This window comes from Botrytis fragariae (genome assembly GCF_013461495.1).
Source record: "Botrytis fragariae strain BVB16 chromosome Unknown tig00000006, whole genome shotgun sequence".
Lineage (NCBI taxonomy): Eukaryota > Fungi > Ascomycota > Leotiomycetes > Helotiales > Sclerotiniaceae > Botrytis > Botrytis fragariae.
The window spans coordinates 1,180,061-1,207,705 of NW_023500988.1; the positions used below are offsets into that span (position 1 = coordinate 1,180,061).

Sequence of the window (27,645 nt, forward strand, 5' to 3'; positions counted from 1 at the left end):
TTTCCGTTGTCCGTCCTAAGCGGGGCGAGGCTGTAGCGGAGCGGCACTATTGGGCGAACAAACCTCGGTAAAGTCTCGAGGTATAATTTGTTACAGATCCACGTTTCTCCTTCCATCACACTTTGATATCTCAAGATTGTGTTCGAATCTACCTCCCAATCAAGTATCTCTTTGCTTTCATCAAATGGTGTAGACATTATCTGAAAATCTGAAACCCAATTGAGTTCAATTGAAGTTTTCGGAGCACACTTTCATTATTGTGCAACAACACGCGTCATGGAATTGGACTCCTTATTCACATCCTTCCCCGGAAAACATCTATGGATCTTCGGCGCCATAGCTCTAAATCTGATTCGAATCCCTTTCTGGCTTATCTACTATGTTCCCTCCATTACCCGACCCTCGCCAAAATGGACCTACACCCAAGCCCTCCGTATCCGTATCATAAAAGCTTTCGTCAAATCCGTCTCAATCACCAAATCAGCTACCATCATTAATCTACTTCCAGGCGCCGAGGGATCACGATTCTTAACCATCCAACCCGCTTCATCATCCCGTTACCAAGGAGTCACTATAACGAATTCCGAGCTTAAACCAGAAAGTATCGGTGGGACGTGGTATCCACATCAACCATCTTCTGGAAAAGACGCCGGTGATGTAGTTCTTCATTTTCATGGAGGAGCATATGTAGTTGGAGATGGACGAACACAAGATGCTGGATTTTGCGCAGAGACTTTAATTGCTAATAGCTCTGCTTCTTTTGTATTTTGTCCACAATACAGACTTGCTTCAAGTCCGGGTGGTAGATTTCCTGCAGCGCTGCAGGATGCGATCACGAGTTTCTCTTATTTAACCGAGACAATGGGAATCAAGGCAGAGAATATCGTAGTCTCGGGGGATAGCGCGGGAGGAAATCTGGCAATGGCTTTATTGAGATACCTACATGATAATCCAAACGCGGGTCTACCAAATCCGGGATGTGCATGGTTATGGTCTCCCTGGGTCGATCCAGTTTCTACGATTATCGAAGGAATCTTCCATGCTTCTCCACACTCTCGCACCGATTATCTTGACGAGGGATTTGGAATCTGGGGAGCCAAGGGTTTAACACCACTTGAAGGAACAGGAGTGGAATTATCTCATCCAAATATTTCGTTTGTGGGAAACCCGTTCAAGAGTTCTACCCCATTGTTTTTTAGTACAGGGGAGTGTGAAGTACTTTTTGATGATGTGGTGAGGGTTCATAATCAGTTCACGGAAGCGGGGAATAAGACGGAATTGCAGATTGAAGAGGGGGCGGTGCATGATATTATTTTGATTGGAAATCTTTTGGGCTTTAAAGAAGAGGCGAGGTTGGCGGCTAAGAGAGCAGGAGAGTTTTGGAAGAGAAATAGATAGACGGGGTAGATGGATGAATTGTAGATTGTGGATGAGTGGAAATGGACTTTTGTCTTCGTATTATAGACCCGGTTAAAGATATAGATTTAAAAATTCTCACGAATTCAATGTCTTTTGAGCACTTAACAGCAGAACATCCTTGGCTTGATCCGTGGGAGGAAGAACCATAGCAGGATTATTACTCGAGCCTAACAAGGCACGAAATTATAAGACTTCAAGTCATTGATCCGAGGTAAAAGGGATCCATCGAAAGAATGATTGTCTGTTATGTAAGTAGTGATTCAGAGACAAAAAACTGTTTTGACTGGTCTGCGTATGATTAGGTAGCGTTCCCGTGGATAAAATGAAGTTAAATTCGAGGCAAGAAATTTATATAGTATATCATCGGTGAAGATTATACGTATAATAGATGCTGGAGTCGCGCATGGTGAAGTTGTTTCGTAAGTATGCCACGTGTATACGCGCACATGAGTCTCTCACCATCGCAATGTCTAGCAAATATTTGCATCATATTCCGGCAAGGTTCATGATGTTGGATTGCAAAATTTGTCTCGATAGACTACTATCATCTAATAGTGTCGATCAATGTCGTCTATATCTGCGTGACAAATATCCCAATGCCGTCACACTACTGACATGATGCCACGAAGTCACAGGAAGTCCAAACAAGGTCTTATAAAACTTAAAAGTAACCATTTAGAAGTATCTAAATATTTAAAGTATGAATTGAGTTTCTTGTCTGAGATGAGAATATTAGTACGGCCATATGTGTCTCGTTGGAGAGATTTCAAGCGATACTAAATACCTAGCTTCAGACTAAAATAGCTTGAATATGATAGCCCTAGATATATGAACTCAGATTCCCCATGAGATTCAGTGGGATATTTGTTTGAGATTATCTAGTCAAAAATCGCATTCACATACATTATAGGTTGAAATATATAATCAGATAAACCCATTTTAACCTCTAGACAGTTCATCTTAGTCTTTTCAAAATTTACCTGTTCTGATTCTTGAAATCGACGTTCTCTTTCAATATCTAAGACATAAAAAGATCTTTTCTAGATTGATAGCATATATACGTTCTATAACACATGAATATAGAACACTAAATAGAGATAATTCGAATGATGTTGAGAAGTCTACCGAAAAGACACCTCTGATTGTCAAGGCACCTGCATCACCAAACCCTTCCGGGGATCATTCAGATGATAAGAGTGAAGAAATTGGGAAGGCACATCCAGTTGTTCAGATCTCGGAACATTTCGATACAGATCTCTCGCTTCGAGGACACACAAATCAGAGCGATGCAGTCTTTGTCGATCCAGCAATCAAGAAGCAGATTGACGAATCATACGATACTATCGATTGTAGTTCGAAAAATCTAGTTACGTCTCAGGATTCCGTCCCTCTGAACAGTATCCCGAAGTTTCGACTGATTTCCTTAGATCTGTACTCAAAGCAGCTCAAAGCGCAGCGGAAAATCTACCCAAAATGTAGAAAGCACAAAGTAATCGACTTTGATATAATCCGGAAACATATATTTTAACTCCATCCTCGAATACCTTCCCTAGATCACTTGAAGCAATTCAATCCTCAGTAAATGCTCTTGAAACAGGGGATAAAGAACACAATCGAGCTCAGTGTTTTTCGAAATCTTTCTCGGGAAGATCAAGCTTCTTAAAAGCAACATTCGGAGCAGCTATGGCAGCAGCGGACACCCTTGCTAAGAAAAATCGAGAATGAGAAAAAACAGTCGAACTATCCCGTAGAGCTCCAAAATGGGCTCCAAAACTAGCATTGGCGTTTTCCCTTAACGACAAAGTCTGATTGCTCGAAAGTGATCAAAATCTCTTGAATTTTAATAGTGTAATTGGTCAGTGAGGTTTCTGTTAAGCGATGGAGCCCATTTTGGTGTCTTAAGGAATAGGCTGTTGCTTGAGAGATGTGACCTCGAAAGTTTCCTACGAGGTGTTGGAATGTTGGTTTGAAGATGAGAGAATTGAAAGAATAGGTGCATTACATGGACATTCGACAACGGAGGGAAAATAGAGCCAATCATGGTGTTTAATGACATATTGGAAGTAAAGGATTGTGTTAACCAAGAAGAGAAAGATGAAGATTATGAAAATAGTAAGGGAGGGAGCATACGTCCAGAGGTAGTAAGCTCTCTTATGCATTCCTGAGGCGATCCTATGGGCAGTTTTCTTCATGTAGAGCAAGGATGGCGCGAGGTAGACAGAGAGTCTGCAGGGTTTGATCGAAGACAGACGGATAGACAAAAATCAATTATTGGAGGAATTGAAGACAAAGTCGAGAGCAGTCACATCCTCAAGATCAAGGTAGTAAAAGTAAAACATGAAATCTCAAAAACAGTATGCGAGAAGAAGAATGTAAAGATATGACACTGTTTGGAAGCGTAGTGGATAACATGTGCTATAGAACAGTATTTACTTTCATAATCCTTGTTAAATTTCCTAAGCAAATAAAGATGGTTCACAGAATGTGCAAGAGAAGCAAAGCCATACAGCCCCTCGAGAAATCAATTCAGTGTCGATGTCAACGCAGGAACATTATCGGCCAAGTGTAATGACATGTGTGTAGTCCCAAATAGGTGATACAGCGTATTAATAATCCTCTGGACAAATAGTCAATGTCATCCTGCGTCTATTAGCTTCGTCTTTAATCATTAAGGCTACCAGTTGGTGTACGGACTAACGGGACACTACAAAAATTGACTTATGAACATGATTTAATATGATAGATTATATATCTTAAGAATTATTTCAATTGTGTATTAGAAATGGAACAATCTAAATATGAAATCTGGAATCAGACAATTGAAGAATAAATTTGTTAAAAATTTCGAAAGTTGGGAAGTGTCCTGTCAGCCCATGTACCCACTGGTGGGCTAGATGCACTTATCAGACTCAACAAACATCCTGTCATGCCCATCGCAGCACTAAGGCTCGAGAGACCACGATGCCATGATTGATAGATCGAATAGTAAAGTATACTCTGCATACAGAGTTGAGACCAAACTTTTGGCTGTACCAAGATAACATCGATGTGAATTCAAGTAGATTTGCAAATGTAATCGTCACAAAGTAGGGTGCTCTAGATAGGATGTATCTGCGAATGATGCTTGGAAAGAGCATGTATTGTCATGTCGCCATGGTCGGCATAAAATAAACACGAACGCATGATAGCTCTGAAAATTTGTACAGAATGAGCCACGTCGAAAGTAGACATGTCTGATTGGGAGCACACGACCGACATAGGTGATTCGGACATGGTGAAAATCCATGAAAACCGCAAAGTTTAATGAACGACGTGATGAGTTCAACGTAGATCGAATATCTTCTGATTTGCGAATTAAATTCGAAGTTCGAATTCCACACATAGATTGAGTTCTGACTCGTATCTTAATTCAAACATGTGAGATGAATTTTCTTGATCTAATCAAGAGCTCCTCCAATCGAGCATGTCTGGCCTACTACCTAAGGCGTTGTCATGTGTGTTTTAACGATGCCTTTATTATTTGGCCGGGACTTTATATCGCTTATATTATCATCCGAGATGGTGAAGTAGCTTTTTAAAGTTCACACAACTCGAAGCAGTTGAGCCGCAATGTGCATGACTATTCGAGTTCGAGTTTAGTTCTGCGACCTCTCTTTCTTTCTCTTTTCCTCCTTGGCAGATATCACCCTATAATTTACCATCATGTTCACCCGGGAGTCTCTTGACTCTCTTTTGTTCCCAATCATCTAAATCTTTCGCGGCGAGTCTCTGTAATAGCGATGAATATTAGAAAATTGCTCTCAAGCAGAAGTATATGATGGCACACTCACGTAGTATTCTTCTTTCATATCCACTCGCCTCCCAGTCTTACCAATTCCTAGCTCTTCTTCTTTGCTTACTCTTCGCACACGTTTATCATGTTTCTCGTATCGAATAGCTGTGGCAGGAGTAAGGAAAAAGGATCCAGCCACCATAGTTGCAATAAATGGTAGACCGAAGAGGGCAAATGGATGTCTGGCTAGAGCGCTACGATATCTTGCGGCAAGGGTATTTGACTCTGCCGCTCCGCGAAACTTCTTGCTTCCAAAGACTGCCATATTGTGATTTCACTGAAAGAACTGAATATCCGTGAAACCAATGATAAAAATTGGGAAACGTTGAATTGAGATTCCGCACAATCCGCAAAGTTTAAGCCGTTTAAATAAGGTACCTTATCAATGAGCCCATGATTTTGACCGAAAATCGCTAGAAGACTTTAAATCACGTGCAAGCGCGAAACTCTTAATTTGTTTTTGGTGAAGGAACGCGTCGACGATTTCCTTTTTGTGATATCTTGTTTTATTGTGATATTTCATCAACCAATCGCCAATCCTTGTGAAATCCATCGTGGTAATAGATGGTCATGAAAGGATGGCACCTCATGAGCCGCCGACTGGCACACCAGGTCGTTGGGAAGCCCCTCCTTCAACTATGGCTGCACAATTAATCAATAATCTCTCTACGAAAAAACAATCTCGGCAAGTCGAGCATGACGATTTACAGTCACTTATGACTGAAGTCTCCTGTCGAGAGAATGATTCATCCGACTTCACGGATCCCGAAGCCATGCTTGAGCACAAACATAAACTTCTATATGTTGTCGCAAAAGTAGTTTTAGAGAAACTCAACAAAGATGACCCTTTTATGAATGTCCAAAACGTCATAAATCAGGCTTGTGAAGCCCTCGATGTTTTCATTTCCACTGTCAAAGATGTCCCAAATATACTTAATTTTGTATCCACTCCAGATCGGCCACTCAAATCACGCGGTCTAGAACCCTTCTGGATATGGTTGTTCCCACGGGTACTTGCTTGTCTGGGTCGTCAGGATTCTAGAAAGCTCACAGCAAAGATTGAAGTTTTCTTCTCTACCTCGTTTGAGGTCGTCGCCAGATCACCAAGACTTTGGGGTCTTAGTTCTAGCTTTTTTATCTACCTTAGGGACAGTGTAACATGTGAGTACACAACCACACATACATTACTTAACAACTACTTATATTTTCCAGCTATTCTCACCATTTTTCAAACCCTTAGTCTTATCAATCATGGAGGGGAAATGGATTTCATACTACCATCTGATCAATTCAAGGTATCGTCATATTCGTTTGGTAACGAGGACGAGATGAATGAAACATCTCTCCAGTACACATATAGATTACACAATAAAGCAGGCGCTATGCAGCACGCCATATGCATTTTATCCATCTTGGCAAAGGTGTCTATCCAAGCTGCATCCTTTCAAGATGCAACTCCTGCTTTCCAAGACTACCTAGCGTGGCTGTTTGATTCGTTCCACACATGCTACGAGCTACAAAAGGTATGGATATTGTCCGGGAATTCAGCGCAAGATTGCGAATCTCCGGCAGTTTCTATTTTCTGTGGGCTTCAGGCACTTCTATCGTCAACTCAGAATTCGTTACCTGAGACTTTGGTTCGTAAGGGTTATGCCTACCTTACCATTATCGGCGCAGATGTCATCGTAAATCCATCAAATGTTATTGACAAAGATGTCAATCTTGCTTTCTGTCGGACTTTGTTGCATTTGGCGAATATCTGTAAAAGGTACGATTCGACATGTAGAATTATCCGTTTGTCCCTACTCCCGAAGCTTCGCACCGTGATTGACGACGAAGATGCGAGTATTATAGTTGGGAATGATTTTCAGGTATGTAACCTTTTTACCTTTCAGATTTTGACTAAATTCTCTATAGAATGCTGCAGCTACTTTGCTTTGGGCCTGTAAATCAGAAGAGAATTCTAATCTTGGGCTTGTTTTACCTCATGTAAACTTTGATACTGATTCTTTGAATGCCGATCTCAATCTTCTTGTGCTGAAGGACATCAAAAGTCGATCAACCCAATCAGCTCCACCTAACAAACGTCGAAAAATACATTCAGAAGAGGGCCTTTTGCAAGAAATCATCGCCAAGCTATATTCTCTCTTCGGTGACCAGGAGGTTTTGGATATGGACGGGTTATGTCATCTAGCTGAGTTAGTATGATTGTTGATGCCACTTGCTTTTCTCTAACTTTTACTAGAAAATGTTTCGCGGGATTGTCTGATCCTGACAGATGCAAACTTATTGACTATTTATCTATGATACCATGTGCCGCATATGGCTCGTTAACGGTTACTCGAGACAAATTTGAAAATATAGTATCGTCTCAATGTTTTATCTGTCAAAATCTTACCCCCAGACCCACAGCATTAGACGATGATTCATGCCAAAAAACCGGCGGCGAAGCAATTTTGATTCTTACTACGCTGATCAAGTCTCCTGCCTTCCATGAATCACGGCGTTCAAGAGTCCTTGCAATGATAGCCGTCAAGGCTTTTGCCATACATTTTCGAGATGAGGAATTTCTCGACTTGGAAACTTCCGCAGTGGGACAGTGGTGCTTGAAATCTCTTCAAAGTTCCATGCGTGAATTAAGAATCGCTGCAGGGTAAGTTATTGTCTACTAGTGGCGTATATAGGAATTCTGCTGATGAATCTAGTCGCACATTACCAGAATTTCTTCAAGGAGAAAAGGCCCCAAAGAACCTTATCCTAAAGAATAGAACAAATGTACTTATTATACTACGTGATTTATGCGAGAAGCCAACACTTCATTGGCAAGAGACATGTGTTCTTGCTTGGGGTCAACTTGCAAGGTTTGTTCAACTCAATCATCTGTGTTATCCTCATGCTCACAAGTTCAGGGTCTTGATTGATGGCGAGCTGAATATTGTTCTTCTAAAGCTTGTTGAATATTTAGGACATTCGAATCCAATCGTGTCGAATGCGGCCTACAATGAAGTAAGTTTAATTATTTCGTCGACAAAATTTTACTGACCTTTAATCAGATATTGAAATTGGCGCATCGCAATGGAACTGTTGACAAGCCCGTCGAGCGGTTATTTAGTCCTTTCTGGGATAGTATTGCCATTGCTGCTGTGAAGGAACTGCTTAGCCGACCACAAACTTCTCAGTTAATGGCAGATTTATTAGAGATCACAGTCTCCGAATTTCTTATCCTCACACAAGCATATACTCTGCCATGGCTAGTGCTATGGCGCGATGGAAAGACTATCAAAAAGATTGCTTCAGCTCGGAACGAGGAATCTTGGCGAGTATGTACGGACACTGCCAATATTGTTCATATTATGGCTTTGTTACTGGTGCAGGATGTTCAAAATATTGAAAGCCACACCATGTCTGTACTGAAATTTGTCTCTTCAGACTTTGAGAAACGAGGACTTGACTTTGCGTTTCTTTTAAAGATGGATCCTTCAAGCACTTTTCTTCACCTTCTCAAGGTGGCGGGGTATGCGGACAACAGTAGAAAATCAAGGGTGTGTAAACATTCTTCTCTTATATGGACTGAGAACTAACTCTCGTAGATCCGACTTGCTTTGCAATTTCTTGTCGAGAATGTTCAAAGCCCAGATCAAAACCGAAAGAAGAACAACCCGATGGCGGCATTTTTAGAGCAGCACAACCTTGGCCTCGTCACTCGCATATCAGAGGTCGTGAACGATACTAGGGATGAGCAGTCCAGTTTTGAGAAGAAACGAAACGTGAAGGCGATTGAGGAGATGGTGACAATTGGCAAGACCTACACTGGAGCTGCTCGACCACAAGTAACGATATCCAACCCATTTTATATTTATATATTAGCTAACCATATATAGATATGCGCTTGTCTACAATCCGCTCTGGCCCAGAAAGATCTCCAAGCCTCAGCCTTTTCAGCTTGGTCAGCTATGCTCCGATATCTCGGCGATGATGATGTAGAATGGATGCTTGAAAGCACCTTTGTTACTATAATACAGTACTGGGAATCTTTTGACGACTCTACCAAGAAAGCAGCAGAAGAAATCTTGCAATACCTTTTGAAAGAGCGCTCCCGTCTTATTCGGAATAGAATAGTCGAGTTACCATCGCTCTCCAGCCTCCCGCAACTTCGTGATGTAGAGCACAAGCTCAATACCATGAGAAGACCGACAGATATCAGTAATGCATTTCAAATATTTAGCCGTCGAATTCAACATGAAACAGCTGGGGTTGTCGCACAGGCTTTGTCAGAATTAAAAGTCTTACTTCAAAAGCAGCAGTCCTACCTTCAGGCGTCAGCTGTGAGTGAACAGCCTGACGTGGTTATTGGTAAGCTTGTGCGGTCAATCTTGGATGCATGTGTTAAGTTCAACGAATCTCATAACGATATTGCTAAGCTTTCGGGAGAATGTATCGGGTTGATAGGCTGCCTTGATCCCAACAGGGTTGAAGCCGTTAGGGATCAACGAGAAATGGTGGTTGTCATGAATTTTCATGACCCTGAGGAAACTACAGATTTTCTTCTATTCCTCTTAGAAGAGGTTATCATCAAGGCATTTTTATCTGCGACCGATACAACCTTACAGGGATTTTTATCTTTTGTTATGCAGGAATTATTGTCGAAGGGTGGGTTCGCAGACGTTTGCGCACCGACTTTGAGAGGTGCCCATAAGGATCCGAACAATCCCCTTTGCAAAAAGTGGGAGTCTCTTTCAGAAAGTGTCCAGGCAACCCTTACACCTTTCCTCAGCTCTATGTTCTCGGTATTGAAAATGGAAGTTCCAACTACCACATATCCCATATTTCGGCCCGACAGTTCTCAGCCCAACAGGATCAATAAGTACAATAATTGGCTGAAAACATTCGTTCTTGATCTTTTACAGAAACCGAAAAACCCCAACGCAGAATTGATCTTTCCTCCTTTGTGTCGAGCTATCCGAATCAAAGACCTCTCTGTTGCAAGTTTTCTCTTGCCATACTTAATTTTACATATAGTTATAGAAGGAGACGACCAAGAGAGAGGAAACATTGGTGCAGAATTGCTTGGAATTTTAGAGTACCAGCCGACTTCAACATCACATGTTAAGCAAGAGGAATTAAGGCTATGCAGCGAAGTAAGTGACGCCATTATCTCAATCCAGCTTCAATTCTTAACGTAATGACCATAGGCTGTTTTTCGAGTCCTAGATTATCTTTCCCGCTGGATACAAGCGAAGCAGACGATAGTACATCGAGAAATACGAGCTGGCATTCCTGGTGGCCCGGAGCAAATTGAAAAAGTTACCAGGCTTATCGAAAGTATTCCTGCTGAAATCGTTTCAGCTCGGGCTATACAGTGTAAGTCATACTCCAGAGCTTTGTTCAATTGGGAACAGCACATCCGCCATGTTCGTGAAACGAAGAAGCAGGATGCTTCGAGAGAGATTTCAGATTTAGAGCGATTGCAGGAGATATACACCCAGATAGATGAGCCTGATGGTATTGAAGGAATATCGGCACATCTACATGTGTTGGATATTGACCAGATAGTTCTCGGCCATCGCAAAGCAGGACGCTGGACAGCTGCCCAAGGGTGGTATGAGATTAAGCTTGCAGAAGATCCTGAAGATGTTGATGTTCAGCTGAATCTTCTTACATGCTTGAAGGAGTCTGGGCAACATGGTAATCTTAAATAACGCTTGCTCCTCTTGACTACTGCTGACTAGTCATAGATGTTTTACTTAATTATGTCGAAGGTATGCATACTGCCACCAAAACAGTAGGAAAGCTATTGCCCTTTGCCACAGAGGCTTCGTGGGCAACAGGGAGGTGGGCTGCCTTGCAAAAATATACGTCAATTGCTGGTCGGGACTTAGAAGAAGACTTTAACGTCAGCATTGGCAAAGCATTGCTAGCTTTACACGAGAAAGAGACGACGAGATTTGTTTCAACCATTGAGGATCTCAGAAAGCAAATTACTTGCTCCTTATCGAGAGCTACTACATCGTCGATTGGATCTTGCCACGATCCCATGCTAAAGCTCCATGTGCTTACCGAATTAGAAATGATTTCTGGTGTCGATTACACTGAACCCATACCAAGGGAAGAGCTGCTTGAATCACTCGACCGCCGTCTTGAAACAATTGGCGGCTATTTAAATGACAAGCAATATTTATTGGGCATAAGAAGAGCCGCCATGCAATTATCTAGGTAAGTTACATATTAACCTCGCTCAACTTTTTTACCTTTGCAACAGCGCATCTGACTTTCACACAGTCTTGAATTTACGAAAGGAGATCTCGCTTCTGCCTGGTTGACTAGCGCGCGCCTGGCTAGAAAAGGAAATGCAATTCATCAATCTTTCAACGCTGTACTCCATGCCTCACAGCTCGGTGATGATTCGGCCAAAATAGAACATGCACGACTTTTATGGAAAGAAGAACAGCATCGAAAAGCGATTCAAAGTCTTCAGGGCGCAATTGAAAGTAATGCTTTCATATCTCACAATGAGATAAACAAGGCATCTCTAGGAAGTGCTGACAATACACATCGGAAACAGCAGCAGAATCTCCTCGAAGCAAGGGCTCATCTTCTGCTTGCAAAGTGGCTTGATCTTGCTGGCCAAACAAACTCATCCGCCCTACGGGCCCAATATCAATTAGCTGCAAAGACCCATAATGCATGGGAGAAGGGTCATTATTATCTGGGACGTCACTATAATAAGTTATTGGAATCATCCAGTAACCTACCATTCGAAAGACAAGATGAAAGCTATCTTTCTGGAGAGACCGCGTCGCTAGTCATTTCAAACTACTTACGCTCGTTAGCTCACGGTACCAAGTATGTTCACCAAACTCTGCCTCGTATATTGACACTCTGGTTGGATCTTGGAACGCAGCTCAGTCAAAAAATTGATCCAAAGCGTCATTCTCAAGAATTTGTCAGCAAGATGACTCAATTGCGAAAGAAAACATTGGATGATCTTCACATTCGATTCAAAAAATACATCTCCAAAATGCCGGCCTACATATTCTATACAGCTTTGCCACAGGTTGTATCTAGAATTACCCATCCACACAAGGAGGTGAATCACTTTCTTCAGTTGATTATGCTAAAAGTTGTATCAGCACATCCCCAACAATCACTTTGGAGTGTGTTGGCTTTAAGTACTTCAACGCAACTGGATCGTCGAACTAAAGGAATGGAATTACTCGCAAAATTGCCAAGCGTTTCTGTGAAGGCCGATCACAATTCCATAGATATCAGGGCTTTAATCAGAAACGGACAAGCCCTTACTGCTGAGATTTTAAGGCTTTGCGAAGCCGGAGACTTCAAAGAATCTAGGGTTTTCAGATCGAGTTTATCTAAAGATCTACAATTTAAGCACAAGGTTTTACCAAGTTCCCTTGCTTGCCCAGTGGAAGCCGCTTTGACAGCGAGCCTGCCAACTCTCACAGATAAGGTGGTAACACATAAAGCTTTCTCTCGCGATGTCATAACGATCAATTCTTTTGAAGATGACGTTCTGGTGTTAAATTCTTTGGCGAAACCCAAGCGAGTGAGAGCTCTGGCCTCGAATGGGCAACACTATGGTCTCCTCTTCAAACCGAAAGATGACCTTCGTATGGATCAGCGTCTTCAAGAATTCAATGGCATGATGAATAGATCTCTAAAGCGTGATGCGGAATCAAGTAGACGCCAATTGTATGTCAAGACATATGCTGTAACACCTTTGAATGAGGAATGTGGGATCATAGAATGGATAGAAGGACTTCAAACACTTCGCAAAATACTTACGGATCTATACGGAGCGCAGGGGAAACGAATCAATTATACGGAACTTGGTATGTATTGCGAGGAAGCAATGAAAAGCGAGAAGCAACTCCCATTCTTCACCGAAAAGGTTCTTGGCGAGTTTAAACCTGTATTTCACAAATGGTTTGTCAAGCAATTTCCCGAGCCCTCAGCCTGGTTTGCTGCTAGACTACGCTATACTCGGTCATGTGCTGTTATGTCTATGGTTGGCACAATTCTAGGTCTAGGAGATCGCCATACGGAAAACATACTTTTCGAGGAAGGCAACGGAGGAACCTTTCACGTAGATTTCAATTGTCTCTTTGAAAAAGGTAAAACTTTTGCAAAACCAGAACAAGTCCCATTTCGCTTGACTCATAACATGGTTGACGCAATGGGTATGTACGGCTACGAAGGGCCCTTCCGCAAATCCTCGGAACTCACGATAAAGCTACTACGCCAGCATGAAGAAACTTTGATGACGATTCTTGAAGCTTTCATTTATGATCCAACACTAGATCTCATGAAAAAAGTTGATAAAAAGAAGAGGGAGATAGCGAATGAAGGGATGCTGAGTGCGCAGAAGGTGTTGGATGTTATTCAGAGAAAGGTGAAGGGACTTTTACCTGGGGAAAGTGTGCCACTCAGTGTGGAGGGTTATGTTGATGAATTAATTAAGCAAGCCACAGATCCAAGAAGATTGACGGCTATGTATATTGGGTGGTCTGCGTTCTTTTAGGGCTGGGGGAATCACAATAGATGTATATGGTATGGAGATACGACCTCTTATGATGGATTAATAGATAATAGATATCGAATCATGTCTCATGGTTACAAACTAGCACAAATTCTCTACAAATCGAGCGCGGTTATAATGATGGTGAGGACTAACTGATGTTTATATTGCTATTCTCTAGAGCCCGTGTTATTTGTCCATTTGTGGTTGTTCCATGAATTCTTCCGTCATCTTACGCAAAGTGTACTTCTCACATTACATGTTGTGGCCTGCATTTAAGATACTGGCACAGAAATCTGAAATAATCTTTACGACTCTGGGGTAGTGGAGCACTCAGCCCTTCAAGATACAATGCCTACTACTGATCTATGTGAAAACTACACATGTGATTGGCTAGTCTTGCTGATCTACGCATTGATCACTTCAGCTGATAATGCATGTCATCAATAAGTCCATTTGAATCACTGTTCGGACTCCCGATCAATCGATCGATGTCCGAAGATTTTCTTTTTCTGATACGTAGTTTTTACCACTCATGACAACTCATTCTCATCTATTGCTATCGGAGTATTTCTACACTAGTCCGAGTTACTTTCGCTGATTACGAAATTAACTAAGGCATCTCGCACGGATTGTCATACAATGGCTTTCAGCTCATCAGCCGTGCTGAATATATGAAACGTGTAAGCGCAAGTCAATTCGATGATACATAAAGGACGACATGTCATGAGCTACCTGGTATCATCATCACTACAAAAGAACTAGGATTTATTAAAATTATGGAAATCATAATTGTAGGCGCGGGAATCGCTGGTCTTGGTGCTGGGATTGCTCTACGGAGAGGTGGACATAAAGTTACTGTTTGTTCTCCACTCACTATATCATTTTTCATCGGCCAGATTATATATTGTCTGATACCCACAATATAGAAATACTAACATGGCCTAAGATACTCGAACAATCTTCCCTTCTTCACGAAATAGGTGCTGCTATAACGGTAGCCCCAAATGCGTCACGCATACTTAAAACATGGGGTTTCTCGCCTACGAAATCGAAACTGGTAGCTCTCAGGAACGCAAATATTTGGGATGGTATGGCCATGAAAGTTGTGGTTAATGGTTATTATGCGAATACCGAGGAGAAGTATGGGACCCCGCTGTATGCGGCTCATCGGGTTGATTTGCACAGTCAGTTGAGAGAGATAGCGACGAGGAAAGGTGGAGAGGGGATTCCGGTTGATTTGAAGGTTAGGGCGAAGATAATTGGTTATGTGAGTATTAGCGACAACGTGATCTGTTTTGGTCTCGGATTTTAATGATGGTTTGTATTATAGGATGCTGCGAATGGGAAAGTTACTCTTGAAGATGGAAAGATCTTACAAGCAGATCTCATCGTCGCAGCAGATGGGGTGCACTCAACAGCTGTGGACCACGTGCTTGGTGCAAATAAGGTCCAAGCAGGCGATACTGGATGGTCTTGTATGCGATGGCTAGTGCCCACACAAGACCTGTTATCAGATCCCGAGACGGCTGATCTGGTCGACGATTCTGTTCAGAGATTCTTCGCACCAGCTTCCGGTGTGGGCGGTTTCGTATGGTATCCTTGTAGGGAGTAAGCATTCTGTGGGCGGTTTCTATGATATTTTGGGCTGACCAAATCACGAATTAGCAACGAGGTGCAGAATTTCTTGTATTTGTCAAAGGCATTTGATAGTTCCCATGCCACAGAAAGTATAAATCCCGCATTAACCTTTTTGTATGACGCTGAAAATGGGTATTAGGTTTCAGAGCGTCTGTAGAGCCAAGTGTTCCGATGAAATATGCGAAGCCTGAATTTAGTCCCGCTTTGCAAGCTGTGATTGGGTAAGTCTGGTTTCCAATGGCTATATGTGCCTTGATTAGTTTCTCACATAAAGTAAAGGAAGGCACAAGACGTTAAATTTTGGAAATTGATTGCTCGAGAACCAATTCCGACATGGCACAAGGACAGACTCGTTTTGATAGGCGATGCTGCTCATCCTATGCTTCCGTGTAAGTTTTAAAAATCCGAACAACCCCTCTCGTCCTACGTTTCCTAACATTCAACCTTAGTTCAAGCACAAGGGGGATGCCAAGCCATCGAAGATGCAGGCGCACTCGGAATATTATTGAATCAAATTGATCCCGCCGATAAAGAAACACTGGAGAAGCGACTACAACTATACGAAAAGGTTAGAAAAAACAGAGGCTCGTCTCTGCAGATCCTTTCTAATCATAGTCCACCTGCATCGCAGGCTACTCGCGATGAGGCTGCTAAGTATCTTCCGGACGGAAAAACACTTAACACCACGGATGATATCAATGACTATGTGTTTTCGTTTGATGTTATCAGAGAGTGTGAGATGCTCTTAGCGGGAGAGTCTATCGATGGTGGTACATAAACTTAGTGCTCGAGGGAATATGATTGGACGCTGAATTGTCTTTACCAAACCACGCGATTTGTGTAAACAATGGCTCTATGCGAAGAAAACCACTCCACAGTTGTGATACATTGATAAGGTAGAAATTTTCCAAAACCAGCGAACGAAGAATGCATTCGCTTATCGTCGTGTAATTTTGGCTGAAAGGGGGCTGCTGAATGAATGTCACCCGTACTTGGGCTCAAGTACTATCCCGATTTTGACCGTCCTCTGAAAGGCGACCACCATGGGGTGCATGGATTGACAGGGCACTTCTCAGCTTTCAAAATTTTTAACAAATTCATTCTTCAATTATTTGTTATCAGAATCTATCTTTTGATTGTTCAATCTCTGATAAATCATTGTAAAAAAAAATCAATATTTTCGAATCGATATATCAATGGATGTTACCCAGTTCATTCTTGTAGTGTCTTGTTAGTTTGTACACTTACTGATGGGCCTACAGTTTTGAACCGTAAATCATTTATTGTATTGGTAATTCTTTGCTCTGGCTTGAACTCAGTCATGCAGAAACTGTCCGAAATTAGATCAAAGTTTGAGATTTTGACTGAATGCGGTCTCGAATATCTCCAGAAGTGTAATCTCCTGCTTCGTGTATTGTTATATTTGGTTATATTGTGGAGCGGGGTCGAAATGCTCTATACCTTATTTTACGTTGGTTGTATATGCAAAGTCGACTGCAAAGGATGTGATTGTCTAAGAAAGTGACATAGATTGGTCTTCTGTTGAGAATGTACAACGGAGTTCAAAGCCTTGATGTTGAATGCCACCCTTTTGGAGGCAGCTGAAAAGAAAGAATACGAGGTCGTGGGACACCGAGAGATGTGAAATTGTTAATGACTGACTATACTAGAGGCACATTTTACCTCAATGTTTCGATTATCATCAACAACTCGCAAAATCATCTCATACACACCAATCTTATATTACCGAAGACTTCATCATGGCAACTACTACTACTCTCGACGAATTAGTGGATCTTCTCACCCCACCACCACGACCCTCCGCTCAAATCCCTCGCCAAATCTCCAGCGGTACCGTAGCATTGTTCCCGGGAGAATAGAACAGTCTGCGGTCTGACATTATCCTCGGCGACTATGTTCCCAACCGGCGTCATATAATTCCACTCTTTCAATATGATCAAACGTCTTGGATCTTATATAATATGCCAGTCGGTACTGTGATGACTTTACTTACTAATATTAAAACGAGCGGAATCATCCCGGATCTAGCTGATGCAAGTACATGCATTGATCTGGTTGGAACTGGAAAGACCGAGGCAGCTGATCTCATTCAGGTCGGCTTGAACGACCAGGTTTCGATGTTCTTCTGGAGAAAAGTTGATCTTAATATGGGAGCCATTGAGGTATTTGAAGATTCTGATTTCAAAGGTAGACGTTCGACCATATTTTTCAGCGAGTGGCCTGCCAATGTTGTGCACTAAATTCTGAAATGGAAGATACAAGACAGCGTCAGTTCAGTCCGTTAGAAGACGCTTCAAGATCGACAGACGGCTATATTGTACGATGCAGCAGACGGCACTGGAATTTCATATGATAATATCAAGGGCTGGGGTACCACAAAAGAGATAGCTAGACTTTCGGACGTTCACCTCAACGACGTAGTAAGCTCTTTCAAGTGGCAGAGTGTTAATCCTGTAAAAGAGGTTATCAAGCCTTTTAACGTCACTGCTTCCAACTCATCGGACGAGGGAGGTCTTACCTCTCATGTCGACGGAACAAATGATACCTCCCAGCCACAAGCCGTCACCGTAACACTTCGCAATTCCACCACTCAGATTGTCACTGTCGAGACCTCTGATAAACGCGTCACTGGCATAATAACAAGCTTGACCCAGACAGCCAGTGTAAGAGTTGAAGGGATAGCTTCTGCTTCAACTCAATGGTCTGTCGCAGTCAATTATTCTTAAGAACGAACCGAAACCTCCTCTACAAGCCAAACGAAGACAGTCGAACTCTCGGTTGCGCAGACTGTAAATGCACCGGCAAGAACTAGCTACGTTGCTACTTTGCTAGTGATTATCGGGACGATTCCTACGACTGAATATTCCACCACTGCTGAGCGTTGGTACAAAGATCCAGTTACTGGATCCAAGGCAGATCCTCAGAATAACGGCTGGTATAAGAGGGTGGAAGATGTAAGGCTTACCCTAACAGGTAGTTTGGCGTGCAGAACAAAGGTGAACATCAAGGCTACACCGTTTTGAAACCTTTTGTCCAATTCTCTTGACGTTATTCTTTAACCCTGAATTTACTGCGATTATTTCCTCATCAAGTCGTGCTTCTGAAGTTTTTGGGCATGTAATCTTCGTATGTAGCCTATCCAAGTAGTATTAGCAATAACATCAATCATCCGCTCTCATCAAGAACATCATATATAACCACACTTTTTTTTGGAATTGGTACCATGGCATTCCAATGAGAAGGGCAAGAAATAAGGCAAATAAAATGGAATTTCACAACCTGCTCTCTGGTCCCGCTCCATAGCATGTATTCAAGGATCTTTGAGAGTAGGCAACATAGCTATTCGAAGGGCTGAATAGCTCACCACCTTGAACATCGCATTGAACGGACATATCAAATGTGAGAATGGTTGAGTAGGTATGTATGGAAGTTCATTATCAGATTCTCGAATACTAAATGGACGTATCGTGTTTGAGTAAACTGTCACCATAGTTCGATGTCTCCATGGGCTTGAGCACAAATAAAATTATAAGAGTTAATGACATTAAGCAAATCCTTGGATACCCTTCAGGTGTAATACTATTTAAACTTTTAGTTCTCCGGATTGAAATGGAACAATTAAATTGTTGAAGTGCTTCGGTAGTGGTCAATTGGGTTCTGTTTATCACAGGGCGGAATTTTGCGCTAGAATGGCTTACATAATCACAATGAACCCGAATTACCAGGTAGTGGAAAGATGAAGATATCAAAACAGCTCCAATGCAATTGAAGACCATTGTCCAACTTGTGAAAGGTCTGAGAACCGAAGCTCCTCTTTTCCAGAAATAACCATTCTTTACATTCACATGTTAATCAGCACCCATTTCTTACTCGCCAGACATCGTTTTGAGGTTCATTGATCCAAGCCACGTCTCAAAAGGAAAAGCCTCAATTCTAAATCTAGCCCATGTACAGTATTGGAGGTTGCTTAGGGCCCTTTTCTCAGTGTCCTGTAAGTCTTGAAACAACGGCGTGTGTTGATTCGAACTGCAGACAGGTTGGACATGATGGGAATTTCAACTTTTATCAGATTGAAGCTTTTCTTGGCGACGACACTACACTGTGGCGAGATGCCATGGAGATGATTGCTGGACGAAAATTAAAGAGGCAAATTAACTCGTACCAATGTCGTGAAAGTTTTCACGATCTATGGACCTATTCCTGTACATGCAAGTGTATGGGGCCGTTCGTAACCTCAACGGAAGATAAGCATCCGCATTACTCAACCGCGTATGTCTTACAAAATCTGATGAAGAGCCGGGCATCATTCCCTATCTCTCACACAAGACCCTTCACCCTCATCAGCTTATAATGGCTTGAACGTACAATGGTCCAGAATCAGGGTAAAACAAAACATATCAAACTCGCACGGATGATCTGATGAAGCTCCCGGATCTAGTGATCTGTGCGTTATCTGCCGTGGATGCTTCTCTTGAATAAGCTTTTCTATCCGTTGTCACCCATGGGGAATATCATATAAGTATTGTTTCTTGAGATCTGTACTTTGTGATATCCTAGGGTTTATTTTTCATCGAGTAATTATCATGTCATCACACGAAAGGTAGGTGAACTCCCTGATATCTTCGATGAAAAACAAGAAATCACGAGGTCCATCTTCTTTGGCTAATCACAGAATCAAACAGGCATCTTTCATCGAGTTCCGTCTCTAGTCAAACCCCATTGAAGAAGACTCATAGTCATGGATCTATATATCAAGGAACCGAAGAATGTCAACCAAAGTTAAAGTTATTTGAGAATCCACTGGCTCATAATAGAAGAAAATATTCGATAACCCCTCCAATTCCGAGTCCCATACATGAGATATCTGGTCCTATCAATATTGCTCGAAAGCAATCATACGATGAATCGATCGAAAACCAATATGATGATAGGAAAGTCGATCCATTTTCAAAAGATGATGCAGAAGAAGAAATGTTCGAAACACCCGAGTTTCGAAGATATGAGGAGACTACGAACATGGAACTTTTCTATGATCTTTTTTTCGTTGCGAATTTGACTACGTTTAACGATGTACATGATGTCAATGAAATCGATGCACTGAAGTCATATGCGGGGTTTTTCTGCATTCTTTGGTTCTTATGGTTACAAGTTAGTCTGTTTGATGTTAGGTTTGTTACGGATAGTATATTGGAGAGAATAGGAAAAGCATGTCAATTTGGTGTGATGATTGGATTGGCGATTGTAGGACCGGACTTTAATTCATCGGATCAAAAGCCTGGTGCTTTTCGTTCATTGGCAATCATCTTAATGTTTTCGCGACTGATTTTGAGCTTTCAATATTCTGTTATATTGGTATGTTTCTTGTGTTCTTTGGGAGAAATTTTTCATTACTAATGAGTATTCAGTATCATGTTTGGTATTATAAAAATTCAAAATTGCCACTTTTTCTTGTTGTTGTGGCCAATGTCATAGCTGCATTAATATATTTTGGCAGTTTTTTGTATGTTTTCCAGTATTCAAATTGTCAATAAGCTAATGATTTTCAAGTGGATTCTCAGAAGAAACATCTAAGACTGGCAAGGTGTTCATTGTTTGGTATGTCACAGCTATCTTAGAGACTGCAGTCAACATTGCTATATCGTCGAAATGGAAGGTTTTAAGTTTTAGAGGATCTCATCTTGTCCAAAGAATGACTCTACTTACTTTGATCATTTGTAAGTCGATAATGTTTAGATTCAGATGAGTCGCCACTAATTCTGTTGTAGTGGGTGAAGGTATAATTGGAGTTAGCAAAAGTATTGCAGATGTAGGTCGAACTTCTTGGTTCTTGGCTATTCAATATTAATTGTCTATAGATTGCAGAACAAGAGGAGAAATGGACCGCACCACTCATTCTTACTATTGTATCAGCTGTTGGAATAATTGTATGTATCAAGCTCTCACTGATTTATGCACAATCACTTACAACGCTATTTCAGTACTTCCTCTACATGCTTTATTTTGACTGGCTTAACCGATCCCAATTCGGTTCCATACGTCAACAAATCTGGGCATTTATCCACTTCCCATTCCATCTGGCACTGGTGTTTCTCGTTGAGGGTGCTGCCCAATTCATCAGATGGCGAAAGGTAGTCGAGGTTATTAGGTAAGCTCTGCAACCAGTCTGTTATTTCTTCGAGACTCTCCAAGATACTAATACCCCAATAGCCAAGTCAGCAAGCAATACGTGGATCAATTCAAGAAAATCCCCGCCGTCGATAGTCTCGATCTCAAAACACGCTTAGCAAACGTCACTCAAGTAATCTTCGAGAAATTCCCCCAGAATTCACACAAACTTTTACAGATACCCAAAGCGCTTTATTCAATATTGGTAATACGACTCTTGGGTCCACAGAACAATTGGGAAATATTACGACGCTGTTTTCCACGGTCCAGGATTCTCTATTCGATAATTTCGGAATCGATCCACCGGAAAGTGATAATGCGGTTACAGATCCTAATGAAGAGTGGAATGAGAATATTGGAGTTCTCGCTCTTGTGGTACGCAAACATCTTTATTCCTTACTCATCAATCTAATAACCACTCCTCATCATCCCCCCCCCCCCTTTCCCCTTTCCCCTTTCACCCTCCCCTCCTTCGTACCCCAAACCTCACACTAACCCCACGCCCCCCAAATAGTTCACCTACTTCTTCCTCGCCTCTGGCCTAACCCTCATCCTGATGAACATCCTCCACGCTCTCAGTCGACCCCAAATGACGCGTGCAGATAAATTCCGCAGCGCAGTCAATTTCATTCTCTCTATCACATTACTCGGATTAGCGGGGATATCGAATACCGAAGCGGGATTTGCCTTCGCGCAGAGTGCGGGGGTTTTGCCGAGTGTGGCGGGGGTGTATTTTTTTGGTATGTGTGGTTCTGTGTTTCTATTTTGGGGGAGAGTGAAATAATGGGATATTGAGAAGAGAATTTATCGTGCTAACTTCTGATTGTGATTGTGATAGTTATGTTATTAGGATACACGAAATTGCTCTGGTGATATGGATCAAGAACCGTTTCGGTAATATATATCAAGAGTTAATGAATCAATGAATAGAATAGAGAAGAAAAGACCGGATACGGATACGAATCAAGAGAAAGAGATTATAGTAATTTAATAAAAGAAAAGAAGTATAGCAATCTAAAAAAGGGCAATGAAATAATCACATTGATGTATTGAATTGGATCTATTTAATTCTACTATTTATTGATTGGTCTACTAATGAGAATAGAATAGAATACGTTTGTAAATGAGGGATCTAAATATTATAGAGCCATTGAATTACATTAAGGATACCTATCCGAGAACATTCTTTTCTTCTTGTTACCTAGATGTATATAGAGTGAGAGCAGGAGCTGAAGTGACGACTAGGCGGAGAGTGACGATTAGGCGCAGAGTGGGAATTAGAAGAAGAGGAAGATTGAGGCTCGAGAATACAAAGATGAATATCAAAATATCAAAATACTAGAATATACACATCTACAATCAAACCCGCTACATCAAAACCCGCCATATCAAAACCCTCTGTTTTCATACTGGTATCGAAAACACAAACAAACATCCAGATCCAGGTCCAGATCCAGATCGAAATGATGAATCAAGATGATTATTCGGAATACAAGGTAAGATGTTAGGTAAGGGTAGTTGAGGGTTCGGTTTGGCTCAACTTAGTTTAATTCAATACATGGAATGAAATGTTACTATTTATTTAAGATTGTTATTTCGGGGTTTATGTTGTTTTTCGATATATTTATATATATATCGATTTAGATACCTATATGTAGATATGTATATGTAGGTAGATGTAGATAAAAATAGATGTATAGAGAGGTGGATATACTTATCGACTATTAGAAAAATTCTATTAACTACTTCAAGATAATTTGTTAATAAATAAATAGAAAGAATAGAAAGAATGTTGAGGATATGATATAAGAAAACATAAAAACATGAGGATACATAGGACATAGAGGATATAATACAAGGAGATGATAAATACTCGAAAGAGATATGATATATGATATATCATCATATCCTCTTATATTTTCTTATAAGGAGATAGCTAGATAGATAGATAGATCTCTTTCTTATATTCTTTGACTATCTACTTACCTAGTATTGTTAATTCTTCTTACTTTGTATGGATGTATGTTATACATATACAAATCATACATTGATATCAATCACTTCTTGCGATTTATACATGTTGTCAAAGTTGTAAAGATGTGTCAAGGTTGTATAGAATCTTGTATATCATTTCTCATACAGACTATAGCTATAGGTATAGGTATATCAACTCATCAATCTCATCTCATATCCCATCATCAATCTCATCCCAATTTCATCAATCTCATCCCGTCCCTCCATCAAACAAAGAAAAACATTCCATCCACCATCCATCAATGCAACCCACAAGTCCCTTTCAAACAACCAAACAATCAAAGCCCAAAAAACACCAAAAAACACCTATCCATTCCTCAAGACCCATCCCGCAATTCCCATGATATAGATATATAGATGTATGAACTCAGCAAACCCAAGCAGGCCAACCCATCCACGCAAAAAACAAACAAACAAACAAATGGGTAACAAAGCGAGTGAAAGCTAACCACGGAGTATAAACCAACCACAAATCCATGAGCAAAGAGAACCAAACAAAAAAAAGAAACTCCATCCCATCCTATCCCAATCCGCCAAGCCCCCGCATCACAATTCCACATCCTCATAGCTTCGCTGTCAAAGTGGATCCCCTCTCTCCACCCGCCCCGCACAACATTCCAGACCGAGTAGAGAATCGTGTTCATATAACAAACACACAAACACACTGAGCGACTTCCTTCTCGACTCTCATTTCCCTTTGCTCTCGTTCTCAATTTCCCATCTCACCTCACTTCTCCGCAACAACTCTACACAGCTCTCCCAAAACCCCTCTAAACTTCCCTCTCCAGATCTTCCTCTCAGAATGCACTCTCTCATCCTCTCCCTGCCACATCATCTCAAACCTCTCTTTCAGCGTCCCGAAACTTCGATCCGGGAGAACACTAAACTCGACTTCCTCCTCCAAAACTAACTCACGAACCGGGATTCGCGAAACCATAATCTCAGACATCGCTTCATTTTCCTCGTCATCCTCATCGTCATTATGAGCCGAACGAAGCGCCGAGATAGAAGCATGGATATCACGATCTGATTTTCGCAAAGCTGTGAAAGAAGCTGGAGAATCAAAAGTTGAGGATCGGGCTAGACGTCTAGGCTGCTCATCCTTTGCGTCTACAGATCCGAAATCAAAAGTTGAAGATCTTTCGAATCTCTTAGGACGGGGAGGAAGCGCTGGTGGCAAATCTCTCACTTCATCTCTTACCTCGTCGTGAGATGGAGATTGAGGTTGGGCTTGAGCGTTCATCTCAGCTTCAATTTGCGCCTGCATTTCACGTTCCATTTCCTGCTCCATTTCACGTTCCATCTCTCGTTCCATTTGCGCTTGGATCTGTGCTTGCAATTGCGCATCTGTGAATTCGACACGGAGAGAGGAGCTGGGACTTTGATTTGCGGTATCATTGGCGGTGGTGGGGGAGAGATCGAAAGTTTGGGGTTGGGGAGGGGAGCGACGACGGGGAGGAGGGGAGAGGTAGTGGGAGAAGACTCTGCTTGTGGTTTGCTGACCACTGTAAAATCTTCATTCGAGACAACGGGAGCAGGAGTTGCGGAAACAGGAATCTCCACATGAACAAATTTATCATGTGCAGTTTCCACTTCCGGTTCCTCACGAGGAGCTCTCCCAACCAAAGTCTTATTCCCACTTTCCGCGACTTTCTTTCCCCCATTCTCCCTAACATCCTTTACTACAGCTCCCACCAACTTTCTAATCTCTCCACTAGCGCCCTTGGCCTGCTCAGCCAAAACAGCCTTTCCAGCCCTAACATCCCAGATATTAACTGCTCTCTTCCCCTCGTGTTTGCGTCTCCGTTCATCCGTACACTTCAACTCATTCCTGAGTTGATATTCCAATTCTGGTAACGTAAATGCTATTTCATGAATGCCTCCACTTTCATCTCCATTCGAGAGCAACGGCTTTGAATCCGAATGTTGCGAATGGGCTCTTCCATTAATTTGATAAGGTGGTCTCAACCACGCATCCATCAAATTCGTCGCACTATACAGTAACGAAAAGGTACTTTGTTCCTCTACTTGCTTTAGAACTCCCCTCCTAATTCCCTCTCGGAATTGATTCCTTTCTCCTCTTCTCCCTCTCCCCTGTCCAATTCCCCAATTACTCAAACCCCACTTTGGTGGGTTTTGGATGGGAATATTGAAATCCGTTTCATCGTGTCCAAACACGAGATCAAATTTCGCATTGGGAACAATCCAGAAAACGGTTCGTTGGGTATAACGTGATAGAGGAGAAGATTTCCAATGAAGTGTTAGATCACCCGTCATGGAATCTGGATCTGAAATCTCTCGACCACGAATTTCTTCTCCTATTCCAAAACCCATTCCGATTCCAGTACCGGTTCCCATTCCTTCGAGATCACGTTCTCGTTCCGTTTCAGAAGACGCACCTTCTGGCTCTTCCGACATCCCTTCCGGTTCTTCAGTCTGAATTATCGGAATATTTGTAATGGATGGTATCACAGGATGTGAGTTTAGTGCTTCGAAAATGCTAGGATTGCCCTCCGTTTGTGTATGCAATACTTGAGGTCTCTGTGGTGTTCTCGGTGGCGTGTCAACAACCATCGCCCCAAAAGTGGCTCCCGGTCTTGGCGAAAAAGGATTTAGATTAGCATCTGGAAATAATGGACTAGTTAAATTCGATCTTGCGATTGCTTCCGGCGTCGGTTCCAAGAGAGAGAAAATGGGAGGAGCTTGAGCATTTGAAGGTACGAGAGTAGCAGTTGTGGAAGTTCTTCTGGGTGGGATTCTAGGTGGAAGAGCTGGAGTTGTAGATGTAGAAGGAGGTGTATCTTCTATAATACCTTCTCTACCTAAAGGCGAGAAGATTCTTCGTGAAAGCGGTTCTGTCCTTGATCTTTGAAGGGGTTTAAATTCAGCAACTGGTGCGGTTTGAGATCTTGCTAGATGCTTTGGTTTAAAAGGGATTTTTGGTTTCGATACAGATTTTGACCGTGGTTTGGCTTCGCGATCGGCATCTGGTTTTAAACCAAGGGAGAAGGCGAATCGGGAGGAAATGTAGTTGTAATCGAGAGATTCATTGTAGTAAGCCTGGGTATCGAATTCTGTGAATTCCGGAGTAAGATTGGTGCTGGCTGTAGTTGCAGATTTTGGTGAGGGCATGATTTTGATGGGGAAAGTGTAAGTTGTCTGGTGATCTGTTAATATTTGCATCGGAAATGATAGTTTAGTCGAAGAGGTGATGTAAAAAATTGGTGAACGAGGGGTACCAAACTTACTTTTCTCCTATCATTCTTTGGTCTCTCAGTTCGTTCACTGGTAGCAGTACCAGTCTGAGGCTGATCGGTATCCATCGTACCATAAGCCAAATTATCGTCGTTCCTCATATCTGAAGAATTGGAAAGCTTCGCTTTACCACTCGACTTTCGAAGAACTTTGGAAGAAGAAGGCAGACAGTTGAATATATTACAACAGGACATGAATACCTTTCCGCCTTTCCGCCAAGTTAAAAATAGGTACGAGACCAAAAAGCGGTGTTGATAATGTGATAGTGGCAAAAGTAACCAACTAACCAAGCTGTCCAGCAGCTAGAATAAAACCGAGGGGGCGGGGGGAAGAGTATCGGTAAGGAAATGCAGGGAAAAAGTTAAGAATATAAAGGCGTAGTGCGTGCAGCTCTTCAATATGTAATAATACTGACGATATATGAACACACTTCTCACACTTGAATATGAAAAATATCAAAGATATGAAGATATGAAGCTTGAACAATCTGCAAGCACAAGAAAAGGAAAGATATGCGCTGGAATATATTCATATTCCCACTTCACAACGATTGAGCTTATCGAGTATCCAAACAAATGCGGTAGAATTCTAAACAATTCCATTTTTAATAATATCCAACTCCATCTCTTTTTCCTTTTCACATCGGAAAACAGGGCTTGGATTTCATTCGATAAGAATGGGGACGCTTGAGAATGTTCCCATTTTCACCTGACGTGGTTCCTATCATCAACATTCCGCAAATGAA

The 27,645-nt window shown here is 41.8% G+C and overlaps 7 protein-coding genes across 7 annotated transcripts; 5 read left to right on the forward strand and 2 right to left on the reverse strand.

Annotated features, from left to right (window-relative positions):
- Positions 1-276: 276 nt before the first annotated feature.
- On the forward strand, positions 277-1,398 carry Bfra_001544 (putative alpha beta hydrolase fold-3 domain containing protein; the record flags this gene model as incomplete). Its single annotated transcript, XM_037331973.1, has 1 exon — positions 277-1,398. One exon carries the CDS (start codon positions 277-279, stop codon positions 1,396-1,398), a length of 1,122 nt encoding a protein of 373 aa, XP_037196127.1.
- Positions 1,399-5,106: 3,708 nt separating this feature from the next.
- On the reverse strand, positions 5,107-5,516 carry Bfra_001545 (putative cytochrome c oxidase-assembly factor cox16 protein; the record flags this gene model as incomplete). The annotated part of the gene is made up of 2 exons (XM_037331974.1): positions 5,107-5,187; positions 5,250-5,516. The coding sequence occupies 2 exons, from the start codon at positions 5,514-5,516 to the stop codon at positions 5,107-5,109; spliced, it is 348 nt and encodes a 115-aa protein (XP_037196128.1).
- Positions 5,517-5,829: 313 nt separating this feature from the next.
- On the forward strand, positions 5,830-13,787 carry Bfra_001546 (putative protein kinase rad3 protein; the record flags this gene model as incomplete). The annotated part of the gene is made up of 12 exons (XM_037331975.1): positions 5,830-6,412; positions 6,464-7,122; positions 7,169-7,449; positions 7,497-7,904; positions 7,957-8,112; positions 8,161-8,257; positions 8,305-8,793; positions 8,842-9,081; positions 9,133-10,389; positions 10,444-10,936; positions 10,987-11,464; positions 11,531-13,787. The coding sequence occupies 12 exons, from the start codon at positions 5,830-5,832 to the stop codon at positions 13,785-13,787; spliced, it is 7,398 nt and encodes a 2,465-aa protein (XP_037196129.1).
- A 776-nt stretch (positions 13,788-14,563) lies between these two features.
- On the forward strand, positions 14,564-16,203 carry Bfra_001547 (putative salicylate hydroxylase protein; the record flags this gene model as incomplete). Its single annotated transcript, XM_037331976.1, has 7 exons — positions 14,564-14,644; positions 14,734-15,054; positions 15,118-15,395; positions 15,453-15,514; positions 15,565-15,646; positions 15,705-15,814; positions 15,875-16,203. The coding sequence occupies 7 exons, from the start codon at positions 14,564-14,566 to the stop codon at positions 16,201-16,203; spliced, it is 1,263 nt and encodes a 420-aa protein (XP_037196130.1).
- Positions 16,204-17,185: 982 nt separating this feature from the next.
- Bfra_001548 (uncharacterized protein) lies at positions 17,186-18,469 on the forward strand (the record flags this gene model as incomplete). The annotated part of the gene is made up of 4 exons (XM_037331977.1): positions 17,186-17,289; positions 17,455-17,677; positions 17,732-18,147; positions 18,199-18,469. 4 exons carry the CDS (start codon positions 17,186-17,188, stop codon positions 18,467-18,469), a joined length of 1,014 nt encoding a protein of 337 aa, XP_037196131.1.
- A 1,560-nt stretch (positions 18,470-20,029) lies between these two features.
- Bfra_001549ia (uncharacterized protein) lies at positions 20,030-22,484 on the forward strand (the record flags this gene model as incomplete). Its single annotated transcript, XM_037331978.1, has 11 exons — positions 20,030-20,046; positions 20,129-20,798; positions 20,852-20,946; positions 20,994-21,160; positions 21,212-21,252; positions 21,302-21,370; positions 21,425-21,591; positions 21,654-21,744; positions 21,882-21,986; positions 22,126-22,351; positions 22,450-22,484. The coding sequence occupies 11 exons, from the start codon at positions 20,030-20,032 to the stop codon at positions 22,482-22,484; spliced, it is 1,683 nt and encodes a 560-aa protein (XP_037196132.1).
- Positions 22,485-24,372: 1,888 nt separating this feature from the next.
- Positions 24,373-27,001, reverse strand: Bfra_001550ia (uncharacterized protein; the record flags this gene model as incomplete). The annotated part of the gene is made up of 3 exons (XM_037331979.1): positions 24,373-24,972; positions 25,026-26,804; positions 26,894-27,001. 3 exons carry the CDS (start codon positions 26,999-27,001, stop codon positions 24,373-24,375), a joined length of 2,487 nt encoding a protein of 828 aa, XP_037196133.1.
- Positions 27,002-27,645: the final 644 nt, after the last annotated feature.